This window comes from Mesoplodon mirus (assembly GCF_964341445.2).
Source record: "Mesoplodon mirus genome assembly, chromosome: 2".
NCBI classification, from domain to species: Eukaryota; Metazoa; Chordata; class Mammalia; order Artiodactyla; family Ziphiidae; genus Mesoplodon; species Mesoplodon mirus.
The window spans coordinates 27,340,842-27,366,715 of NC_138977.1; the positions used below are offsets into that span (position 1 = coordinate 27,340,842).

General features: G+C 39.8%; 1 protein-coding gene across 2 annotated transcripts; it reads right to left on the minus strand.

Moving 5' to 3' along the window:
• Positions 1-15,298: 15,298 nt before the first annotated feature.
• On the minus strand, positions 15,299-21,923 carry DMP1 (dentin matrix acidic phosphoprotein 1; the record flags this gene model as incomplete). 2 transcript variants are annotated; one of them, XM_082604924.1, is made up of 5 exons in its annotated part: positions 15,299-16,666; positions 18,561-18,608; positions 18,790-18,822; positions 21,335-21,382; positions 21,870-21,923. In XM_082604924.1, 5 exons carry the CDS (start codon positions 21,921-21,923, stop codon positions 15,299-15,301), a joined length of 1,551 nt encoding a protein of 516 aa, XP_082461050.1. The 2 variants fall into 2 exon arrangements, with proteins under 2 accessions (XP_082461050.1, XP_082461051.1); XM_082604925.1 differs by lacking the exon at positions 18,561-18,608.
• Between the last annotated feature and the right edge of the window lie 3,951 nt (positions 21,924-25,874).

Consider the following 25,874-nt stretch of genomic DNA (forward strand, 5'->3'; position numbering starts at 1 on the left):
CATTCTCTACAGGAAGACAAATCCAGAATCTCAACAACATAGCATTCCACTGTCCAGCATGAAACTTAAAAAATTAGTAGGCATGTGAAGAATCAGAAAAATATGACCAAAGTTGGAGGGAGAGAAGGCAGTAGAAACAGAACCAGAGATGACAGACATGTCGGAATTAGCAGACAAGGACTTCAGGCAACTATTATAAAAATGGCCAAAACTCTAAAAACAAATAAATAAATGAGTACACAGATGTGGGATCTCAGTAGATAAATGGAAACTAAAAGAGAGCAAGGAAAGCAAATGAAAATTGTAGAACTAAAAAATATCTGAAATTTAAAGATATTTGCTGAATTGGGCGAAACAGCAGATTGGATACTACAAAAGAAAATATTTTGAAGACAGGTTAAATAGAAACTTTGCAAACTGAAACACACACAATAAAGAAAGATTGGCTGAAAAAAAAAAAAAATGAACGGGGCTTCAGTGACCTGCAGGGTATTGTAAAGTCATCTAATATTTGTGGAATAGAAGTCCCAGAGGTAGAAGAGAACTTTTGGCAGGAAAAAAAATATGTTAAAAGAAATAATAGTAAAAGAAACCCCAAATTTAATAAAAAATAAAAAACACAGAGAACATTGTCCATCACCAAATAACTAGTGTCTCTGAGGACATCTATTCATCTCCTCAGCAAGAACTGAACATTTTAAAACTTAATTTTGAAAATCTCAACTTATTCTGACCATGATGGAGGAATGAGCCACAAACAGGATAAACAGGAAGAAAACCACACCTAGGCATATTGTAGTACAATTGCTTTAAACCAAATTAAAAATAAAAAATTCAAAACATTCCGAAGAAAAAGACGTATTACATACAGGAAAGTAACAATAGAATAACCACTGCATTCTCATCAGAAGCAATAAAAGCCAGAAAACAATGGAATGGCAGTTTTTAAATGCTAAATAAGGAATAAACTATGAATTTAGAATTTAAAGCAAGCAAAATTTTTCATGAAAACTTAACTCCAGTGAAGATATTTTCAGATAACCAAAGTGATGACCTGCACTACAACAAATGTTAAATAAACTTATTCAGGTTAAAGGGAAATTATACCAGATAGAAACTCAAATCTACATGAATGAATAAAGAACACTAAACGTTTTTCTACTTCCTTAACTTCTTTAAAAAGAAACGAATTATTTGAAACATGAGTGATAATTTGTTGTGGAGTTTGTAATGTGTAGAAGTAAGATACATGACAAATAGCACAAAAAAGGGGAGAGGGAAATGGAAGTATATTTATATATGGTTTTTAAATTACATATGAAGTGTTATTCTATCAATTCCAGGTGTACTGTAATAGGTTAATAGTGAGATCATATGCCAAAAGAGGAGATTAAAATGTAATACTAAGAAATGCTCAATTACAAAAAAGACAGGAGGGCTTCCTTGGTGGCACAATGGTTAAGAATCCACATGCCAATGCAGGGGACATGGGTTCAAGCCCTGGTCTGGGAAGATCCCACATGCTGCGGAGCAACTAAGCCTGTGCGCCACAGCTACTGAGTCTGTGCTCTAGAGCCCATGAGCCACAACTACTGAACCTGCATGCCACAACTACTGAATCCCACACGCCTAGACCCCGTGCTCCACAACAAGGAAGCCACTGGTATAAGAAGCCCGTGCACCACAACGAAGAGTAGCCCCCACTCGCCGCAACTAGAGAAAGCCCACATGCAGCAACAAAGACCCAACACAGCCAAAAATAAATAAATAAATTTAAAAAATTTAAAAAAAGAAGACAGGAAAATATTGAAAAGGAAAAAAAATAGATGGGGCAATAGAAAACAAAGAGTAACATGGTAGACTTAAACCTAAGCATATCAATTATTATATTAAATGTAGAAATACTAGACAACCAGTTAAAAAGCAGAGAAGCAATATCCAAATATATGCTGTTCTTAAGAGATTTTCTTCAAATATAAAGACATAGGTTAAAAATAAAAGGATGGAAAACAAGATATACCATGAAACACTAAGCATAAGAAAGCTGGAATGTCTGTATTAATATAAAAAAATTATACCATTTATAGTAGCATCAAAAATAATAAAATACTTGGGAATAAATTTAACCAAAGAGGTGAAAGACCTATACATTGAAAGCTATAGGACACTGATGAAAGTAAGTAAAGAAGGCTTGAATAAATGGAAAGATATTCTGTGCCCATAGATTGAAAGAATTAATGTTAAAATGTCAATACTACCTATAGAAAACTATAGTTTTCTGCATACAGGTCTTTTGTCTCCTTAAGTAGGTTTATTCCTAGGTATTTTATTCTTTTGGTTGCAGTGGTAAATGGGAGTATTTCCTTAATTTCTTTTTCAGATTTTTCATCATTAGTGTATAGGAATGCAAGAGATTTCTGTGCATTAATTTTGTATCCTGCTACTTTACCAAATTCATTGATTAGTTCTAGTAGTTTTCTGGTAGCATCTTTAGGATTCTCTATATATAGTATCATGTCATCTGCAAACAGTGACAGCTTTACTTCTTCTTTTCCTATTTGGATTCCTTTTATTTCTTTTTCTTCTCTGATTGCTCTGGCTAAAACTTCCAAAACTATGTTGAATAATAGTGGTGAGAGTGGGCAACCTTGTCTTGTCCCTTATCTTAGCAGAAATAATTTCAGTTTTTCACCATTTAGAACAATGTTGACTGGGGGTTTGTCATATATGGCCTTTAGTATGTTGAGGTAAGTTCCCTCTATGCCTACTTTCTAGAGGTTTTTTATTATAAATGGGTGTTGAAATTTGTTGGAAGCTTTTTCTGCATCTATTGAAATGATAATATGATTTTTATCCTTCAGTTTGTTAATATGGTTTACCACATTGATTAAGCAGTGTCACAAATATTGATGCATTGGATGATAAAACAAAATGCAATTCATGAATTTCCCAGTTAATCTATCCTTTCCTAGACGTCACTTCATTTGGCTATAAGTGTAAAGTAATCTTTATATATATAAAGTAGAAGTACAAAATGGAAATGTGAGAGAGAAGTTCATGTTCTCATCTTTCTGAGACCCTTGGCTACCCCAGATATACATTTGCTCTTTAACCTTTTACAAATTAATCTTTCTCTCCACCTCATCAAAATGTATCAGTCAAGGTTACAGGAAAACAGCATGGGTCTATATTTAGATGAGAGATTTAAAGAGGTACTTGCAGTAAGCTAGTATAACTACTATTGAGACAGTGGTTTTGCTGGATTACAGAGGTAGTCCTTGAAGTGTCTTCCAAACATAAATCGGCTTCAAAACATGTTTTTCCCCCAACTAGTATATCTTAACTCCCTTAAACACAGGAGCATTTCAGGTGCAGTGTGAAACCTTTCGAGTTGTTTTATATTAATTTATGCTTGTGAAAACATTATTTTCAAGTATTTATAGGTAAATGTTCTCCTGAGCTTTCCCCCTTAAGGAAGTTAAACTGAAAAGGTCAAATTGCAGTCAGGCTATTTAATTCAGAGTTGTAACTTGATCAACTCTCATTTTTTTTTTTTTTTTTTTTTTTTTGGCGGTTCGCGGGCCTCTCACCATTGTGGCCTCTCCCATTGCGGAGCACAGGCTCCGGATGCGCAGGCTCAGCGGCCATGGCTCATGGGCCCAGCCGCTCCGCGGCATGTGGGATCTTCCCGGACCGGGGCACGAACCCGTGTCCCCTGCATCGGCAGGTGGACTCTCAACCACTGCGCCACCAGGGAAGCCCTCAACTCTCATTTTAAATTTTTATTTATTTATTTATTTTATTTTTGGCTGTGTTGGGTCTTCATTTCTGTGCGAGGGCTTTCTCTAGTTGCGGCGAGCAGGGGCCATTCTTCATCACGGTGTGCAGGCCCCTCACTGTCGCGGTCTCTCGTGTTGCAGAGCACAAGCTCCAGACGCGCAGGCTCAGTAGTTGTGGCTCACGGGCCAACTCTCATTTTAAAGTGTATGTTTCTCTAGTCGTTTCTCCCACCTCTTCGTTCTGTATCATCCTTTGCTATTGTATTTATCTGTCAATATTGCAGATTTTTAACCAAAAATTTTAACAGACTGATGAAAATATAAACAGGTTTAGAAATTTGAGAGTGTGCCTAAGATATTGTACATCATATTTATATGTAAACATGTATTATATATACATATGTGTGTGTGTATATACACACACACCCACACACATATGTATATAGAAAGTTTCAGCCTTAGCAAAATACTTCAGGCTGCCATAGTCTCCATTTCCTTTTACCTGGAAATGGAAGAGGGATGACTTTCCTATAACTGATAGTGTCCACATCATCCTTGCTTCCTTACCTTTTGGTTTTGGCCAATGAGAAGCAGCAGACTAGGAGATTAGCTGGTGAGCGGAGAGAGAGGTCAGTGTACTAATCTGCCCACTGCCTCCTTGTCCTGCTGTGGTTTGGACAGCAGTTGCCAAAACCTATCAGTCAGCCTGTGTCAGACAGCCTCTCTTCCAGAGTGCAACCTCTTCCCAGGCTTGAAAACACTATTTCATCCTCTTGAGCCTTCAGGTCTATGGGTGGTAACAACTTCTCATTGTTGCAAACACCTAACTGCCTCACCATCCCTTGCTGTATTTTACCCCTGTCCATACATCTGTAAACTATCCTTTCATTAGGTTCTCTTTAGTTGCATCTTTTTAAGGGTGCCATCTCTTTCCTCCTTGAGCATAGACTGACGTGTTCCCATGTGACCCCAGGAAATAGACTCTCAGTGTAGATTCTGGATTGGTTGTCATGAGCCCCTGACAATCCTCTTAATAAGAGGAAATGTGCCATGGGTAAGCTATAGCATACAAAGGCATTATGTTAACTCAAATTATCACCAACCATAGCATGGGGTAGAGTACAAACAGAGAACAAGGCTTGGACACATTGTTATAGCTTCAATGATAATGACAAATCTATAGGGTTGATATAACTATTTCTGACTGCCTTGGGAAGTTTTTTTAAAAAGATAATCTTTTTTTTTTTTTTTTTTTTTTTTCAGTACGTGGGCCTCTCACTGTTGTGGCCTCTCCCGTTGCGGAGCACAGGCTCCGGACGGGCAGGCTCAGCGGCCATGGCTCATGGGCCCAGCCGCTCCGCGGCATGTGGGATCTTCCCGGACCGGGGCATGGACCCGTATCCCCTGCATCAGCAGGCGGATTCTCAACCACTGCGCCACCAGGGAAGCCCTAAACTTAAATTTTTGAAAAATTAACTAATTTATTTTCTTTGGTTCCTCTGGGTCTTAGTTGTGGCAGGTGGGCTCCTTAGTTGTGGCATGAGAACTCTTAGTTGAGGCATGCATGTGACATTTAGTTCCCTGACCAGGGAGCAAACCCGGGCCCCTTCCACTGGGAACATGATGTCTTAACCACTGTGCCACCAGGGAAGTCCCTAAACTTAAAGTCTTAAACATCCAAATCAATGTTTAGGGAGAGAACCTAAAATTCTCTATAATGCCCTTAAATAAAATCTTTGTCTCACGTAGCCATAAGAAAGACATAGCTAAGGATCTTAACCAAGACCTGATTGTACAGATTGCCGAGTTTGAAAAACCAATTAAATAGTAATCATATCAAGGTACACTAAGGTAAAGGCCTTGGTTGGGGAAAAATGGAATTCTGAAACAGTATGAGAGCATTTGGGCAGGAACAGACCATGCTGAGAATGCTAAAACCACCAAATCTCTCGGAATCCTCCTTGCCAACTAAAGCAGCCCTTCAAAAAACAATAATTGCTGGAGAGGGTGTGGAGAAAAGGGAAGCCTCCTACACTGTTGGTGGGAATGTAAATTGGTACAATCATTATGGAGAACAGTATGGAAGTTCCTTAAAAAACTAAAAACAGAGCTACCATATGATCCAGCAATCCCATTCCTGGGCATATATCTGGAGAGAACCATAATTTGAAAATATACATGCACCCCAATGTTCATTTCAGCACTATTTACAATAGCCAGGATATGGAAGCAACCTAAGTGTCCATTGACAGAGGAATGGATAAAGAAGATGTACAGGAGATTGGTTCAAGATGGCGGAGTAGAAGGACGTGTGCTCAGTCCCTCTTGTGAGAACACCAGAATCACAACCAACTGCTGAACAATCATCGGCAGGAAGACACTGGAACTCACCAGAAAAGATACCCCACATCCAAAGACAAAGGAGAAGCCACAGTGAGATGGTAGGAGGGGCACAATCACAGTAAAATCAAATCCCATAACTGCTGGATGGGTGACTCACAGACTGGTGAACACTCATACCACAGAAGTCCACCCACTGGAGTGAAGGTTCTGAGCCCCACATCAGGCTTCCCAACCTATACATCCCAATTACTTCAGTAGTATTGGTAATGTTTCTTAAATAAACTAAAGTAAAAACAGAGGTTCAGATAAGTGACTAGTTCAACAGAGCAAAATTGGACTCATATCTAGAACTCAATTTGGTCCTGCACACTGTCTGTATTTATGCAAGGAAAAAAGTAGAATATTTGGACTGAAGCCTGACTTCATTATATTTTCAATATTTAAAGGGACCTTATTAGTATCTCCGCTGAATGTTAAATACCGTTACAATTCAGGTAAGGTTTGTGACGTTGGGCGTAGGGAAAATTGTCAGAAGTAGAACTAATCCTCCTGGAAAGAAAATTGTCTCTTAGGTTCTTTTTAAGGTTATAAGATTCACTATGTGCTTCAGCCAGGAGAAAGAAGCCAGTTTAGAGCTGGTTCTAGGAAAATTAAGTTTCAAAATTTAAGGCAATTTACTGAGTTGTTAATCTGAGAATATAAAATCTAAATTAAAATCTTTCCTGACCTATATTCTAATCTGCCCCCAAAATCCTACTGGACCTTCCAAGCCCGTTCAAAATGTCCTACATCATCAAGTCCATCTATCACACTCATCATCTAGCTCTAATGCTAGAGCTGCCCGCATTTCTGTCCAGGGTTAACCCATCCACCTGTGCTCTGAATTCCAGACTCTTCTGGCCTCTCGGGGACCACAGCAGCGAGCAACACTGCCACCTGCTGGGAGTTAGAGAAGTTACAGAGTGGGACTACCCAAATATTCTTGAGCTTCAGGATTTGAAGCTTTCTTAAAGAATCTTGTTCTTAAAGAAATGTAAATAAATCCCAATTGTATTTAATGATAATTCTTATCTTTTAGGTCATAATGCTATTACATTATGACTCTTAGACTTGAACTCTGGAAAGGCTGCTGTTTAGGAATTGCTCTTCTCAGGATAATTTACATTTTTACTCTAGTTGGTGCCATTAAATTACCAATATTAAATCAAGCATTATAGCCTAGTTGAACGTGTATTTCAATAGAGGGAGGTTAAAAAGACACATATAACTCTCCATTCAGACTGGGTGGAAGAATACGTGTAGTTAAATTAGAAGGTGTCTTACCCTAGGGAAAAAATTTTCATGGCTGTTCTTGGAAATGGATGAATTTAAAGTGGATAATCAATCTAAGGTTGATATGTAACAAATTATATTTGCATAAAGTTGTTCATTGCTTCATTTCAAATAGTAAAAAGAAAAAAGAGGAAAGATATGATAACTTGAAACTGTAAAACATAAAAAAAATATATTAAGTGAGAAAATTAAAAATCACTATAACTGCAACTATGGAAAAGATATGCATGCTTACAGAGTGGTGGCCAGGAGGTCAAACTATACATCCCTTGATGGAAACTCATCATGTTTAAATCGTGTTAGGGTGAACTTCTAGAGGATGGTAAACTTTTATATCATCTCTATGGTTCCCCTGCTCTATATCAGATTCTGAAACACATGAACCTAGTTTTGGCCAAGGTCCAAAGCATCCTGTCTCACTCTCTCGTGTAGGACCTTCTTTTGGCTTCTGACGTCAAGTGGACCATATTTCAAGATGCCATAATCCCTCCGACTTACTGTGTCCCCCTTACTCCTCTTAGTATTTGAGAAGTCAGGAAGGTACGGTCCACTTCCAGAAAAAAAGATTAACATTACCCCTTCAAGCACACATACAATTTCTGAAGGACAGTGAAAACAGTTCTCTACTTTGCCTTTCAAGACATTTATCAACCCTTATGGAATACAATTCCCATGGGTGTAAGGGGGTCCGTTCTCTCTGGTCTCCCTTCTCTGCCTTCCTCTTTTCTCCTCTCCTTTTACCCCCTCATAATTTTAGACCTTTTTCATCCCCTGGAGTCATCTGACTCTTTCAAATTTCCCCCTTAGTGAAGCTGGAACAGAGACAAGTAGGGAGAGTAATTCATATCCTTTAAGTCCTGAATAAGGCAGGATAAAGGACAGTGTACTTTGAGGTCCATCCTCAGAGTGCAAACATCTAAAGGACAAAAAAAACCTTTCTCTTAGTAATATTGTCACCATTTTAAAGCATAGCAGAGTTTGTCCTTTCTCTACCTATGTAAGCTCCCTATTTATTGCCATAGCTTGTATTGACAGTGGGAGTGGGGGAATAGGATGGGAGTAGGGAAGCACCCACTCCAGGAAGGAGACGAGACTGCTTTGAAGTTCTGTGTGGGGTGGAGTGTGGATGTGGTCCCAGCGACAACGTCCCAGACAGACTTCCTGTGCCCTCCCTTCTGCTAGTTCCCTTCTTCCCCATGGGGGACTTCCAGACAATCTGCTAGATGTACAATTCATAAAGAATGACCTGTGTCATGTGAAAGGATGGTAATAGTCTCTTTCATATCAGTTACACAATAAGGTCTCTAACCAAACACTATGTTTATATTCAGTTGCTTAAAATAATAGTCATGATCTGTGCCAAAAAAGGGAAAACGAGGCTGTTTTGTGTGTCTGACCGTGAGACCGACAGTCTGTAGATGTTTCTCCTGCTATAATCTCTTCCATCTGTCGTACTATGGTGCAAGGACAGAGGGAAACCATTCACGAGCTTAAGTAAGATTTATTTTGATGACAATTCAGATGCTGATAGAAAGCCAACTAGAGTAAACCTCAGAGATCCTATACTCTGAATGGCCTTGGGGTGGGCAGTTTACCAAAAAGCAAAAAGAGCCTTACATTTTTTCTGATGACTGATTATGTCTTAACTAGTCGCTGTCCGGGAGCTGATGAGAGCTAAATGCTCCAGTCACTCAAATGTTGGGTCCATTTATGTGCTGGTAGAGGAAGCAGACAAGCCTGTGTAATTGACATAAGCATTCAACTCATCATATTAAATAGGGTCAGAATTTGGTTAGTGTTTTCCTTCCAAAATGAGACCTATGCCTGGAACCAAAGAATGGCCAAAAGTTTGCAGAATTAACCACTATATTATATCAGAGTTCTCAATGCTGGCTACGCTTTGGAATTGCTGAAGACTAAAAAAATACCAGTGCTGAAGCCTAATCCCAGACCAATTAAATAGGATTCTCTGGGATGGAGCCTGGGTAAAGACTTTAAAAAAAAAAAAAAAAAAAACTCCTCAGCTGATGTGCACCAGGGCTGAGAACCAGTGCTATTAGACAGTGTACAATGGAATAGAAGCAAGTTTACAGCCTTACCTCATTTTCATTATATTAATTAATAATAGCCAGATTTGCAAATTGCACTTGAGTAATCAATGTCTCAACTTGAAATTCTGACCAATAATTTCAGTCCTAGATGTAGAAATTTACCAAATGGTACCTAGCAGTTTCGTGAAATGATAAAATTTCTATTTATTCCCAAAGAATAGTTTATATACTGGGATATTCTCTTCATTACCCATATTTGCAAAAGCTAAATATTCCATTCACTTTAACAGTAAATTCACAGTCTAAAAGTTAATCTAATCTAACTAATACTAAAACCTACTCAGGATGCATAACGATTTTCTGAGAGCACAGTTGGAGAACATGTTTTCTTCAATGATTAAGTAAAGGAAAGTGAGACTTCCCTGGTGGCGCAGTGGTTAAGAATCTGCCTGCCAATACAGGGGACACCGGTTCGAGCCCTAGTCCGGGAAGATCTCACATTCCATGGAGCAACTAAGCCTGTGTGCCACAACTACTGAGCCTGCGCTCTAGACCCCGCGAGCCACAACTACTGAGTCCGCACACAACACAACTACTGAAGCCCACGCGCCTAGAGCCTGTACGCCGCAACAAGAGAAGCGACCACAGTGAGAAGTCCACGCACTGCAACGAAGAGTAACCCCTGCTTGCTGCAACTAGAGAAAGCCCGTGCGCAGCAAGGAAGATACAACGCAGCCAATAAATAAATAAATAAATAAATAAATAAATAAAGCTATTAAATCTAGTCAAAAGTATGGATCTTTTAAAAAATAAAATAAAGGAAAGCTAACTCAGTGTTTCTGGTGAGAGCTGTAAATTATATAGCCTCTGAATATATACATATATTAATGAGGATGTAGATTAAGCTGCTGTAATGTGGAAATCCCAACATACAGAGGATTAAACAATATTGAAGTTTATTTCTCTCTCATGAAACAACGAGGAGGAGGGTACCTTTTGGTACAAGGAAACTCTTTCTAAAGTTGCCAATTTCTAGCCAATGGAAAGAGGCCAAGCACATCACTTCTGCTCACATGCTGTTGGCCAGAACTTAGCCACATGTGCATGCCTAGCTGCAAGGAAGTTTGGGAAATGGAGGCTCCATCTTGGCAGCCATGTGCTCAACTGAAAACCAAAGATTTTTATTACTAATACAAAGAAGAGGAAAATGGACATTGGGGATAAATCTCAATTTCTACAACATCTACATACAGTCCAGAATCTAAATATACTTGGAATGCAAAGGAACTATATGGTTTAAAATTTTACTTTGAAAAAATTTATTTTCATTATATGTTCTATATCAACATTTAAGAAGTTTAAAATTTGTATTCGTTTGATCAAAAAGATATTTTATGATATACTATTTTCCTTTATACAAGCTTTAGCTATGATATGCAAGTGATGCATAGCAAGTGATGCATGTAATATGAATCATGCTAATACTCTCAGCACTGACTTGGGCTTTTACAGAATACAATAGTTCCACAGAACAGCGTTCATACAGATCTTATATGATTGTCAGTGTTATTTCTTTTATTTAATTGAATAGATTCTGGCAGCTTAGTCATGGACTCCTTTGAGAATCTGATGAAAATCGTGGATCCTCTACTCAAATATATCAAAGATTTAGCAAATAATTTTAGGGGCGTTAGAAACACCTTCCTCCACGAAGCCCAGTTTCAGAGTGTCTTGATTCTGTCTTCCACAGAAGCCTGGGAAAGTATAAATAAAATCACTAATCCCTCTCTCTGGGACCCACCAATGGAATTCCTGGAGCTCTGGCCCAAGGCGGACACCTAGCACAGGACCTGGAGCATAGTGATGCTCCATGATGTTAGTTCCCTTGTATTTCAAAGCTCCTTTACTCCCTGTAAGAACTCCTTGGTGTGCTGGCATAGGCGAAAGTAAACAAATAAAATTATTGTTAATTAAAAAAAAAAAGAATTCCTTGGTGGTCCATGCATTCCCCTTGGTATTAGTGTTACTTCTCCCATCTTCACCAACATGAATCCCAACCACAGCCTTGGCAGTTGACTTGGTCATTCTCGTGACATTAATGCCACTCCTCCTTTAGGCGTGGACATGGACCTTCTTCCCATCAGTAGGATGTTTTTCAATCTTTTTGCTCACGCAGCATCTGAAGCACCTTCTTACATATATTACCTCCTTATACGTTTGGATGAGAGACAAAATTCACCTTGTGATATTGAAGCTGAAAATGCAAGATACTTTCTCTCTAGGGCCCCTTGTAACTATTGCATGGGCACTTAGTATAGGCTCTGACAGGTTTGTGCATCTGCCACAGACTTCGAATTGAAAGCTAGTGATATAACACAGCAGGGTCCGTGGAGAATGGTCTCTGGCAGCAGTGACAGCTGGGGTCAGCAGTACCAGTGTTATTGTAATAGTACCAGTGTTACCGGCAGCAGCCAGAGTCATTACCAGTGGAATCAGCAGTACAAGCCACAGTGTCTAAGGCTTTGTAGTAGAATCAGTGGCTTCCAGGCTGAATGAGTTCTCCTGCATATTAAGCCATGTTTCCTAAAGACTTCAGTATAAGCTTCCTTTTCTGGACACCAATATTCCTAGCTTCTCCAGCATCACTATGATATTTCCTCGTACAAAATCTTCAGTAGTAATCTTCACTGTGACATAGATCTACATGGGAAATTTTGTGGGAAATAAGAATGGATTTCTCCACTGGAAGGGGCAGGTCTAGGAAAATAAGCCATTAGAAAATGACTGAGAGGCTCTTGGGTTCTTTACATGCTGAGAACAAGCAGAGAATATAGCATTTCCTTTACTTATATTTCAAGCAGATAAGGCCATAATCGTAGACTCATGAATCTTATTCCACTGTTTGAAACTTTCAGTGGTTCATCATCAAACTGAAATGGAAGCAGGCTCTGTCATTTTTTGGATTTTAAACTAGAATAATTAACTTAGCTTTTCTGTGCTTCATTCACTCTTCTTTATTTTTATATATATTTTTTTAAGGGGTAGAGAGTTTGTAATATCCATGAAAGATGTTTGTGATATGTATGATATGTAATACATGAAAACCTGGTGCCAGGAAGGCACTCCATAAAAATGAAGTTTATTCTCCTTAATTTGGCATTCAGAGGCCTTCACTTTAGATCACGATCTGCCTTTCCAGTCTCTTCTCTTATCACTTCCCTTCCCTCTTCCTCTCTTCCGAATGCTTTGGTGACACCAGATTTTAAAAATCATACCTTGATGTGCCATAAACAATTCCATATATCTTCTCCTCTGTTCCCTCTGCTTGGAATGTGCTTCTCCCCTGTTTTCTTTTTCACTCCCCAAGGTCCACCTATGTTGTCCAGTACTTCCTCCACTTAGCTGTTAAGTTAGCCAGTGTTCCGAGGTTACATGACCTAAGTTCATGAGTCTGATTTCATTAGGCTTTTTGGTTGCAAGGAACAAAGACGTCAGAAAGGTGGGTGTATTGTAAGGATACAGGTGGCACTTAAGAGGAAAGCATGTCACAGGGATCCAAGAAGGCCTGATAGGCAAGAGGAGAGCCAGGATCCAAGCATGAGAGCAAGAGGATTACGATTTCCACCCCCAGCATCAGGAGTTCAATAATTTTCAGTTTTGTGCTCCAGCATTAATGGACTTAGGCTTTCTGCTTATTCCTGCTCCTCTGTATTTTCCCGTCTGTTTTTGTTCAGACCACTTTCTGACATCTCTCTCCCTAAATATCCAAATTTACAGAGAGGGAAAATCAGATTAGACCCCAAGCCACCATCATTGTTGTTCAGGCAGAGCCTTTGTGACATGCCTCCTCTGAGGCTGCTGGCCAACTACCCTTGGGTTGGGTGCTCATCACACACCATCACCTGTGATGAGGCGGGGCATTGGAGTGGCTAGAACCTGGTCACCTATGTCTCAAGCAACCATGGGCAGTTCTCCTCAGAAGACACTGTGGGTTGGTAGGAATCTGTAGGTTAATAAAGCCAGGTAAGTAATCCAGAGAGTCAGAGAACACAAATGTAGGTGTGCAGATGGGCTACTTCAGAATCTCCTGGGCTCCTTTTTAAAATACAGGACTTGGGGTTTCACTCCAGATCTACTGAATTAAAATCTGAAGGGAGAGGCTTAGAGAACTATATATATTTTATCTCCACAAGAGACCATAGCTTTGAGTTATGAGGGAACAGAGCTATGTGAAGGATGGGAAGGGTCAGACTGAAGGTTAGGAAGTTTTCTTGATTCTCTGAATGAATTAGTAGGGGAATTTTGATGTGCTCTAGTGGCAGTGTGTGTGAAAACACATTTGAAAAGTGGAAGTGCTGAGGTGAGGTAGTTTCCTTCAAACAAATACACTGTGAGGAATATGTGTCTCTGTAGTTGCCAGAGTTTACACTTACGACTGTCAGAGAGACCAGCAAGAACTAATGTTAAACCCAAACACCATGAACTTTTGGCATGGCCTTATACAAAAGCTGAGAGTTTGCTTCCTTTTTTTAACCTTATCTATAACAGGTATATTTAGTGAAATATCATAAGCAACATGCAAAGTAACTTTATCAAAATGCTGCCTGAAGTATAAGTAAAATTAAATTTTCAGGAAATAAGGAAATCTTTTGTTTTAATGGGAGAAAGCTAATAGACTATTTTGCAATGCTTTTAAGGAAGAGTTGTTTCATATAAATATATCCTAAAAATTGACATCACTATAAAAAATAAGCACATACTTCTTCAGGATATTATTATCTTTATTACAAAACAAATATTTTATGTTGAGGTAACATTTCAAAGGGTATTTGGCAAAAATCAATTGAATTCTATACACACAATTTTGCTACGTGCGACACAGGCAAAGGACTCTGAGAACAGTTTTTCTGACATTGCACATAGACTGATCTTAGAAAAAAGTAAGCTGAAAGTTGTTATTTAAAGAGGAATTTTCTTTTTCTACTCTCCCCAAACCATTCCTCCATATCATCACCAGTGGTCAGGGAGGTGATGCCCACTGGAGTTCCACAAAAAACATTGAAAAAGATAAATTAATTGAAAAACAAAGTTTTACTTATCCAGAACACCTCACTGTGCCATAATTTGAAAGTGCTTTCACAAACTAAATATTTATTCATGCAGGATTTTCTATTGCTTATACCAAGAATAAATAGAATTGTCTTATCTTAAATGGAGAAATCCTATGCAATGCTCCAAGTCCAGTGTCTTTTCTGCTGTGAAGCCTTCTCCGATTCTCTAAGGCAAAGTTGGTCCCCGCTCTGTGCTCCCGTATGTCCTGTTCATACCTGTGTTATAGGACCCAACACACTGGATAATAGTAATCCTTGCTTCTGTCATATGTATCCCTCTTTAGCTTTATTTATCCCTCCATAAGCTCCTCAGGAGCAAGAAACAAGTCTTAAGCTTCTTTATATCCCCAGCACCTAGCACAGTGCCTGGTACCTAACAGAATCTCAGTAACTGTGTGTTAGGTTAATGAGTTAGGATCTATTTCAGCTGTGAAGCTATAATGCACATCTTTCCTTGCTTCAGGTCTCATTGAGGATATTCTAGTGAAATTCCCCATGATTGAAACCTCTATGGTTTGGTGACATCCTAGAAAGAAGTATAATGTCCAGTATTTCCTTTCATAAAGGAATGGTCTCTGGTTATTCTTCTGATACAAACATCAATAAATTACAGTTATAATGATTTCCCTAGTCTCCAACCCCCAAGACACGTGTATGTGAGAGGCACTCAGGAACGCCCATGCTAATAGCCGTCTTGGCAGTCATTGTCATCCTGGTCCCCGAAGGGTTTGTTGTGATAAGCATCGACTGTTAATCTTCTGTTTTCTATCTCAGTGTTTTTGGACTGGATATCTTCCTCGCTGCTTGACGTGCTGTCAGTTGAGTTGCTCTCTTCTTTTGATTTGCTGCTGTCCTGAGAATCGCTGTCCTGCTCTTCCTCAGACGGGCTGTCCTGGCTTTCCTGGCTCTGGCTCTCTGTTGAGGTGCTGGGAGACCAGGGGCCCTCCTGGCTGGAACTGTTCTCCTCTTCAGTGGACTCCGGGCTTTCCTCCGAGGATCTGAGGCTCTCACTGGATTCACTGTCAGTTTGCCCCTCTCTGGATCTGCTCTCTGAATTGGAGGGTTTATCCCAGCTATCCTCTTCACTGGAGTCACTAGCTTCCTGATCTTTTGAGTGACTGGTAACGTTATCGGGGTTGTCACCCCTGGGCTCACCCACTACCTCTTCCTGAGATTCACTGCTGTTTTCTTGAGAAGGCAGGTCAACCTCTTGACTGGACTCACTGCTGGGGTCTTGGGCATTCTGACTGTCTTCGGGGGACTGATTCTCCTCACTCTCTTGTTGAGATTCACTCTTGCTGTGTTCCCTGGATTGGCTGAGGCCATCTTCTTTGGAGCCGGGGTATTCCGTGGAGTCACTCTTGCTTTCTTCCATTGTGTTGCTATCATCAAGCTCACTTCTGCCATCTTCCTGAGAGATGCGAGACATTCTGAAAAATTTCCTACTGGGATACCCCACTGATGGGCTTTCACCAGAATCCTGAGTGCTTGCTTGCTCATTGATCCCTTTCGAATCTTTGGACTTGATGCTGGCACTGCTTATTCTGGAATTGCTTCTCTCACTCCTGAAGGTGTCGGGGTCATCACTCTGCATTCCTTCATCGTCAAACTCAGAGCCGTCCCCGTGGCTACTAACTCCCTCACCGTCGCCTCCCACCCAGTGCTCTTCACTCTTGCTGTCTGGAGTGGAGTCACCTCCCTCAGGCCTGCTGTGCCCCTCGTCCTCACTGGCAAAGTCCCTGCTCTCACTGGTGGTATCTTGAGCACCGTCTTCCCCCTGTGGGACACTATCCTCTGTGGAGTGTGTGGTGTCAGTGGAGTCCTCATCACTTCCGGGTCTGGAGTCCCCTCCTCGCCTCTCTTCAGGTCCTGGGCCACTGTCATCATCAGCCAAGGTGTCATCTCCACTCTCGTCTTCATCATCATCTTTATCATCTCCTCCTTTTCCTCCACTCCTAGAAAGGCCACCAGCTGGTCTATGAATGTATTGCTGACCATCAAGGCCCAGGCCTTCCTCTGATTCAGTGCTGTCACTGGGGTCTTCATTTACCTGGAGTTTGGGGTTAACAGACATGGTTAGTGCCCCAGGAGCTGCTCTCAAGGGTGTTATTTAATGCCCATCTAGGCTCTTTTTGCCTTCGTCTTCCTATGTCCCTCATCAAAGCCATTGAGCCAATTTTATGGCTCAATAATGTTTCAACCAGGGGTTAAAAAGGAAGGAAGAACAGTTGAAAGTCAAGTCATTCCATTTTACATAGGCACAGTTCATTTAATGCTGCAAAATTTTTCTCAAAAAGTTTTATAGAAATCACATTTATGGAACTCAATATTTAAGTGTGAGTCCTTAAAGGATACTTTCAGAGAATTTTTTATAAATTAAAGAATTGGTTTATAATACTCACTCATCAAGTTGTTTGGTTTAAAACACAGTTTTTTAAAATATCAGGTGATTTTTAAAATGACTCAAATTTTTTTTTTCTAATCAACTCTGGGGGAAAAATTGTATTAGGGCAGGCGGATGAAACCTTTAGCTAAAATGAAAGCATAATATTGTAGTAAGGTATAAATCTCACCAAAACCATGTTTATAACTCATTTGCACAGGCAGAGAGTTGCCTGTAGAAGACTTAGCTGAAGGACTGTAACTAGTGTGACCACCAAGGCAGCTTAGTTCTAAGTGTGAACTCAGAGAGGTGATCCCCAGAAGTAAAACAACTGGATGCTCTACTCAGGTAAGGAAGGAGAGTGAATCTTCATTCATTACGCTGTGGAAAAATCTGCTTTCTCTACCATATCCTATGACAGAACATTCTTGCCAACTTTTTTTTTTTTTCCCCACATGTCCCTACTCATCAATGTCTGAGTTTCCAGTCAGGACTACAGGGTGATGACACCTCTTCCCATAGCTAGGGTTTACCCTGATCCATTGGAACTGAGCATCTATTTAGTTTTCCTAACCTCGATAGGCACATACTGCACCCCTCCCAAGGTGCTATCGTCCTCTGAGAGCCCAGAGAACACGGAGGCAATAAATCACAACGTCCCCAGAAAAGAGCATTTCCCCAATTCTACGCTTACAGATTTATTGTAAAATGTTCCTCTGACAATCTTTAGTAAATAGTGGTAAAAAGCCTAAATTCATTTTCCAACTCTGAGTGAGTATAGAATGCAACATGGGTCAAAGTTTCAGGGAGAAACCTGGTTCCTAGAATGTCTGGAGCCCCTCGGGGTTGAGATTGGTCAAAATGATAGGACAGCTAAGAAAGCGATGACACTGTCTTAGAAAAATGAAAAGAAGAAGGAGGAGGAGAAGAAGAGTGGGGAAGGGAGAGGGAAGATGGGGACAGGAAAGAGGATAAGAAGAAGGAAGCTGCCAAGTTTTCTATTAAAGGGATATAAGCTAAGTCAGCTTTTCTCTCTCCCAGGGCCACAGATGAGACTATTTTAAAGATGTCATGACTAAAGCAGCTGTCTCCTTAAAGGTTCCTCAGGGCTCTCCTATTCTCTCCTCCAACAGGATTCCGGGCCCAGAGGTGGTCTCCAGGCCCAGAAGGCATCTCAAATTAACCAGAACTCTTTGCCTGATCTGAACTGCTCCAATTGTGAAACCAACATTGAGATTTATGAGTGAGCTATTCCTTGTCTTACAAAGTCTATGACCGTGTGTGTGTGTGTGTGTGTGTGTGTGTGTTCTCTTTAACTAGAGGGACATTTAGGGCCACAGTGTCTATCATCTGGCCCCAGTGATAAATATGGAATGAAGAGCATGTCTACCTCCGAATTCTCCCACTCATTTTTCCCTTCCTATTTTATGGGACAATTTAGCCAGCATAACCAAAGGTTAGAAAATATTATATTTAGAATGGTCACTAGGTAATTTAATATAACATCATTTCCTTTGATTCCTAAGTAGCCTGGAAAGTTAAGAAAGGTTTGTTTAATTACCTGTTCCTTTGAGCTAACTTTACTTTCTTCTGATGACTCACTTCTCTCCTAAAAAGAAAAAAAAATGTTTATTTTTCATGTTCATAATTCCTGAATAAAAGAAAAAATAGGACACACATCAATCATTTGTGGTTTGGATTTACTACTTTCCAAATGGCCTGAGATGATGATAAGCGTGTGAAAGTGATTTCATGAGATGTTTATGGTAAAAAATCAATGAGATAGTTACCAAAGGTGGTGTTGGTGCCTGAGCCAAATGACCCTGTAAAAAAGGAAGGAAGACAAGTTACTCTTTCACAGATGGATCATATCATTGAAAACATTTAGGATAATTTTAGGTTTTTTTAGTATATTGATATATATTTTGTATTCACATGAATATTAATGCTATTTTATAATGAAATGGCTAAACAATGAATGTCAGATGACCAGTGGCCTGAAAAGACCTTGTGATATAAAAAACCTAGAAGATTCTTGTATTTCCAATACTTAGACAAAAATACAATTTCTTTGAAGAAAAATATACAACCTAGAGAGAAAAAACAGCACTGGAACTCACAAACCCAGATTTAAGTCTCAGTTAGCTCCTTGGCTTAGGTTTTAGCCTTGAAAACTGTCTTGATGCTAGCACTGAAATTCATGTGTTCCAGGAAACATCTAGTCTCAGGTAAACTGCAATGGTTGGTCACTCTATGTGAATTTGCACAATTCACTTCACCTATCTGATGTCAGTTTCTTATTCATAAATTAAGAATATTAGCAACCACTGTGCTTATTGCACATGGTTGCTGTGAGGATGAAATTGGCTAATGCCTATGGAAGCATCTTGAAAAGTATTCAATATGATATAAGCTGAAGAAGTGATCCATTTTGAGAACATCTACTTTATAAAATTCAATAGCAGACAAAACTGAATTGAAAAAGCCATTAAACCTTTCTTGAGAGACATAAGATCACCAAAAGAACAAATGCTAAATCTGAAACTTGGTCATAGTTCTGATTTATTTCACTTTCTTTAATCTGATGAGATCTCTAAGAATGCCTGTACCACCTCTGGTGCCCTCTCCCCATCTACTCTCCCCCTCGCCTTGAACATGATGAAATACCAAATGCCATGTGGCTCAAAGCCACTGAGCAATGGGTATGAAGCCCCAAGGTGCAGAGTAGAGCAGAGAGTAGCTGCTGTCAGCATGTCTTCAAAAATCCTCTCAGCAATGCTGGGCTGGGATAGCTCCTAGAGGAAGGACCTATCATCACTTAAAGTCTTTGCCCTGTGACACTGCAGCAGGCACCATGGCAGACTCTACCCCATTCACTTAGCATCTGGAATTAGGAATGGCAGGGAGCAAGACATTGGTATTTTTCTCATGCCAAGGCTAGACTTGCGAACACAGTGTGTTTGGGGTACTCAGGCTGAATGAAAGAAGGGATCCACAGCAGCTGCTTTTAAATAAACCAGCCTAAGGATATTCCTGATGAAAGTTCATGTAAGAAATCCTGCAATATCTATTCCAGCCTCAAGCAGGGGCAGGACCCCATCTCAGGCCTCTGACATTACCTGGCCATCACTAATATGATCGGGCCCTAGCTGTGTCATACGTAAAAGCCAGCAGGAAACAAGGTAATGAAAAAACATTCTGATTTCGGTTGAGATTTTAACCCTTACTCCTAGAGTCAGCCCTTCATATCCATGGGTTCCACATCCATGGATTCAGCCAAACTCAGATCAAAAATATTTTTAAGAAAAGGAAGAAAGAAGAAAGAAAGAAAGAAAGAAAGCTCCAGAAGTTTCCAAAAGGCAAAACTTGTATTTGCTGCACTCCAGCAAATATTTACATGGCATTTACTTTGTATTAGGTATTATAAGTACTCTAGAGATGATTTAAAGTACACATGAGGATGTATGCAGGTTACATGCAAATTCTACATCATTTTATATAAGGGACTTGAGCATCCATGGATCTTGGTATCCAAGGGGGTCCTGGAACTAATGCCCTATGGATACAGAGTGAAGATTGTAGTTCCAATCTTGAAAAGCTACTGACTACCTAGACCTGGCCCCTTCCCAAGAGGGCTGTAACACCGCAGTAAAGAATATGAATTCTGGAGTCAGAGCGACCTGGGTTCAAAGTCTAGCTCTAACAGTAATTAACCACATAACCTAGACAGACTAGGTTATTACTCTCTGTGTCTCAACACAGAAAATACAACACCTAATTCACTAGGGGTACTGTGAAGATTGAGAAAGTTAATACATGCAAAACACACAGAACCATGTCTGGCAGTGGTTGTTGAGCTATTGAGAGTTAATAAAGATTGAGTTATTCAGAGCCAACACTCAATAAACATTAGCTATCATCCCGAAGACTCTAGCATTCTCTCCTTCTTCTTTCTCTTCTCACCTTCCGGGATTTGATCTCCTAACCTCCTGCCTACCAGACATCTGATAAAACAGACTTCTAGTCCTAATCCTTCAAGGACAATCTTGGTTCACTGTCATCCATCCCCTTGCACTACTATCCAGACCAATCACAAAAATAAAGCTAAAGGAGAAAATGCTTCCTCACCAAATTATACTATTAAGTTGGAGTTGAAGCATTATATGAACTACATTTTCTTATAAGAACTAGAAATTATAGCCCTTATCCCTATATCTTAGGTTATTAATGTGTTCATTAAGTCATTAGTAGTTTCAACATTTGCAATGAAGCCATCTTGGTTATACTAATAACATATTAAAATAAAAATATTTCAAAAATATCTTTTCTACTCACCTTCCATTCTTCAGAACTCTTAGATTCAGTATTTTGATACCTGGCTACCTAGAAAATTCAGCACAAGTGGTCAGCCCACAGAAACTTCCAAAGCAGCAGCTACTAACACTTCATATACTTAGGAGCAGTAGTCGTCAAATTTTTAGCATGCATCAAAATCACCTGGAGGCCTTGTTAAAACACAGATTGCTGTGCCCTATCCCTGGAGAGTCTGGTTTAGTAGGTCTGATGGAGGACCTAAGAACTTACATTTCTAACAAGGTCTTAGTTGGTGCTGAAGCTACTGGTCGGGGGAATGACGCTTTGAGAACCACTGCTTATGAGGAAGAAACATGGGCAGCCTAACTATATGAACGGCAACTGAACAGAACAAGGAATGATTCGGATGATATTTTAAAGAAAAGAGCTTCCTAAGAAGCTACATTTTCATCTGACTGGAACATACACAGCCACTTTGGCTTATAGCCAATGCAATTCGTGCAGTTTTAGTATAAACAGTTTTTTCTTTTTCATGCATCCCTACCCTGATACTTACTGGGAGAGCACAGGACAATCCCCACAAGAACATAAGCAGGATGCTGGTCTTCATTGCTGGGTATGTCACCTCTACCTGTGATGAGAGACAGAAGATGCTTTTCTCCACCCTCAAGAAATATAGAAGCTTCAACTTTTTAGCACCTTGTTTCTATTAAAAAAAATAAACTCATCCAAATGTCCATCAACTGAAGAATGGATAGACAAAATGCACTCTATCCATACAGTGGAGTATTATTCAGCCATAAAAAGGAATGGAGTGCTGATACATGCTACAAAGTAGAAGAACCTTGCGAACATTATACTGAATGAAAGAAGCCAGACACAAAAGACCACATATTGTATGATTCCATTCATATGAAAAATCCACAATAGGCAAATCTATAGAGTCAGAAAGTAAGTGTTTGCCTCGGGCTGGAGGAGATGAGCTGTTGGGGTGACAACTAAGGGGTGAATTTTGAACATAATGAAAATGTTCTAAAGCTGACTTTGGTGAAGGTGGAATAACTCTTGTGAATAGATGAAAAACCATTGAACGGTATACTTCAAATGGGTGAGGTATACGATGTGTGAATTATATCTCAATAACCAATAACCAACCCAGAACCCAATAAAATAAAAAAAAATCCTCCCTCCGAAGAGATAAATTGAAAATTTTTCAGTGAGGAGCTCTGTAAACATTTCTTCACTAACACATAAGCTATGACGAATGGAGGAAAAGTTAAGAAAAAGCAATAGAGAAATTTCTGACCGTTCACTTTTTTTCTTTTTAACATCTTTATTGGAGTATAATTGCTTTACAATGGTGTGTTAGTTTCTGCTGTATAACAAAGTGAATCAGCTATACATATACATATATCCCCATATCTCCTCCCTCTTGCGTCTCCCTCCCACCCTCCCTATCCCACCCCTCTAGGTGGTCACAAAGCACCGAGCTGATCTCCCTGTGCTATGCGGCTGCTTCCCACTAGCTATCTAATGTGGCAGAACGGACTGGCAGATATCTTCTGACCAAAAAACTACATTTATTGATACCATTGATACCATTGATAGGTGGTGGGCATTTGTCTTCACACACACACACACACACACACACACACACACACGGCTCCTCATTCACGTTTATAACCACATAATAATGTCTAGACAAAATAGCTTGGTTTTGCATTTTTTTCTTCATCTTCAAGAGATGCATTATGGCAGGCTTCATATTACAGCTCCAGAAAGCATTTAATGTCCTCTGTGCTACTTTTAGTCATACATTATACATGATTATGCTAAATTTTTAAAGTGTCATTCACAATACTGAAGGATTCAGGGAAGATTAGAGGTTTGGGATACACTTGTGAATCACACTGAGAGAAACCTGCCAAATCAAACTGTATTTTCCTGGAGGGTGGCTTCATTTCACACTTCAAGGACTGGTGGTTTGGAAAACAATTTGTTCTATATCTAAAAATAGACATCCTAGATGCTAATGTAAAAAGTTATTGAAATGATTTAAAAGGAAAATAATTTGCCCTGCACTCGTGAGCCCAGGGGCTGTCCTAACAGACTTGTCAGATGGACATCCGTATACTCTGTGGAAAATCCTGCTGGCTGATTTCAGACTTCCCTTTTGCTGATTTGTGTCTTTAAATGTTAAATATATACTATGCCAGTGACAAAAGATCTAAGCCAGAGATCCCCAACCTTGGTTGTATATCAGTATCACCTGGGGAGATTTAAAGCAATACCAGTGCACAAACCCACCACGGGGTAATAAATCAGTTCATGGCGGGTGGGAATAAGCATGGGTTTGTTTTCAAGGTGCTCCAAATGATTTTAACCTCTGATCTAAGAAATAATAGTGCCTTGCTCAATAATGTCTGAATACACTGAGTAATGTCTGAAACATTGGGCTCAAGAAGTCACCTAATCTGGGCTTCCCTGGTGGCGCAGTGGTTGAGAGTCCGCCTGCCGATGCAGAGGACACAGGTTCGTGCCCCGGTCCGGGAAGATCCCACATGCCACGGAGCGGCTGGGCCCGTGAGCCATGGCCGCTGATCCTGCGCGTCCGGAGCCTGTGCTCCGCAACGAGAGAGGCCACAACAGGGAGAGGCCTGTGTACCACAAAAAAAAAAAAAAAAAAAAAAAGAGAAGAAGTCACCTAATCTTATTTTTTTTATTTATTCAAGAAAACAGTAGAAATCCTAAGATAAGGAGACTGAGAAGGTTCCTCATTTCTACCTTCATAAAGCTCAAACGGTCCAACAGAGCCTCTCCTCCTGTATTTTGAGTGTTACTCCTCGTCAACATAGCTATTCTTTGTGTTATTTTCTTTATTCTAATTAGCATACTTCATATCAGTCCTTGTGTGTTGATATTATTTTTACTTCTTTTTCAAATCTTTCCCCTAATACCAACAGAGAAAACATATGAAAATGTTCAGCTGCCCCTAAAACAAGCCTAATTAAACAGATATTACTTCTGAAGGAAACCAGAATATCTCATCCTAAAATATGCCTCTTTGACATAAAAATTATTTTGAGCTGAAGGCACTCAAGAGACTGCAGATGGAAGAAGGGTGCTCTGATCTTCCTTCTTTTTCCCGGAAGCAGGAGATAAATCTCCCACGTGAAATGTGCCCTCCCTCTCCCAGGAGGAGGGAAGACATTCTCATCACCAGAGATGGAGTCAAGGCTGAGGGAAATCCATGCAAACAAATCTTGTTAAAGTAACCCGATCTTCCTGGTTACTGCTCCACAGTCTACTGCCCCTGTGTCTTGTCAATCCTTCACAAATGTATTGTTTCTTTGCCTAAAAGGTGTAAAAGCTTCCACTCCGGTCACTTCTTCACGTCCTCATTCTCTTGTGAAGGTGCCCATGTACATGTAAAAATTTTAATAAAACTTGTATGCTTTTCTCCTGTTCATCTGTCTTATGCCAGTTTAATTCTTAGGCTCAGCCAGAGACCCCAAGAGGACAGAGGAAAATTTTTCCTCCCCTACACTTCCCTTTAGTTCCCATAATCAAAACATTTTCTTTTAAGTTCTCAGGTTCATTTCTTAAGGAAAGGAAAGTTTCTCCCAAATACGACACTCTCAGAATAACTGTGTACCAATGGTTTTGGCCTCATAGGTCAAATAATCATGGGTGGCTCACCATTTTCATTTTCAAAGTGAAATTTGAATAGAATGATAATCTCATGGCGCTCTACAAACCAGCAAATGTTCCAAGAAGTCAACGAATACTGAGTTCTCCTCTTGTATTTTCTTTTACTTCTCTCTTATCTAAATAACAAAAAAATGCTCTACACCAATGAATGTTGTGTGTTTTATGAAGGAAGTGTGTGCTTCCAGTGTTCAGTTTCTCAGGGGTGTAATATTATGAAACATAAGGAAGATGCAGTAACTCGCTCATGCTTCTAGAAATAACATTTAGCACCCTGACTCAAAGTCATAATTTTCCAAATGGAAGTCTGGCAAACTAAAATAAAATACAGCCTGAGGTCCCGAGAGAGCTGATGTTGCCAGCCATAGAATATAGTCTGCCATCAAGCATTACAGAAAGTCAGAGCTCAAACACTATACCTATTAGGTTTTCAATTAGTATTTTTGATAAGAATAATTATACTTGTGTTCCAAATGAGAGCTCCAAACTTCCATAAGCTTTTCACCTACCACCCCAAAAAGAGTAGAAGCAGATATGCAGTAGCCCTATTCTGAGTAATAAATGAGCAAAATAGCTACAAGCCTAAAAGATGAGTCCAGAACCCTAAGTTCTTCTTCAGTGATTGGTAAATGTCATTTCTACATTGCACGTGCTGTCATTCTACAAAGAGAACATGTAACAAAAGGAAATCAACAATCTCAATTTGAGTTCCACCTGTATGGAAGGCAGTGTGTGTATCAGAGCTTTTCAACCTTTATGAGTTGTTCTCCCAGAATTGAAAAGATCCAAAGTGTTTAGGATCTGGAGAAGTGGACTGCAGTCCCTTCTCTCTCTGGCCACCCTCAAGCGTAGC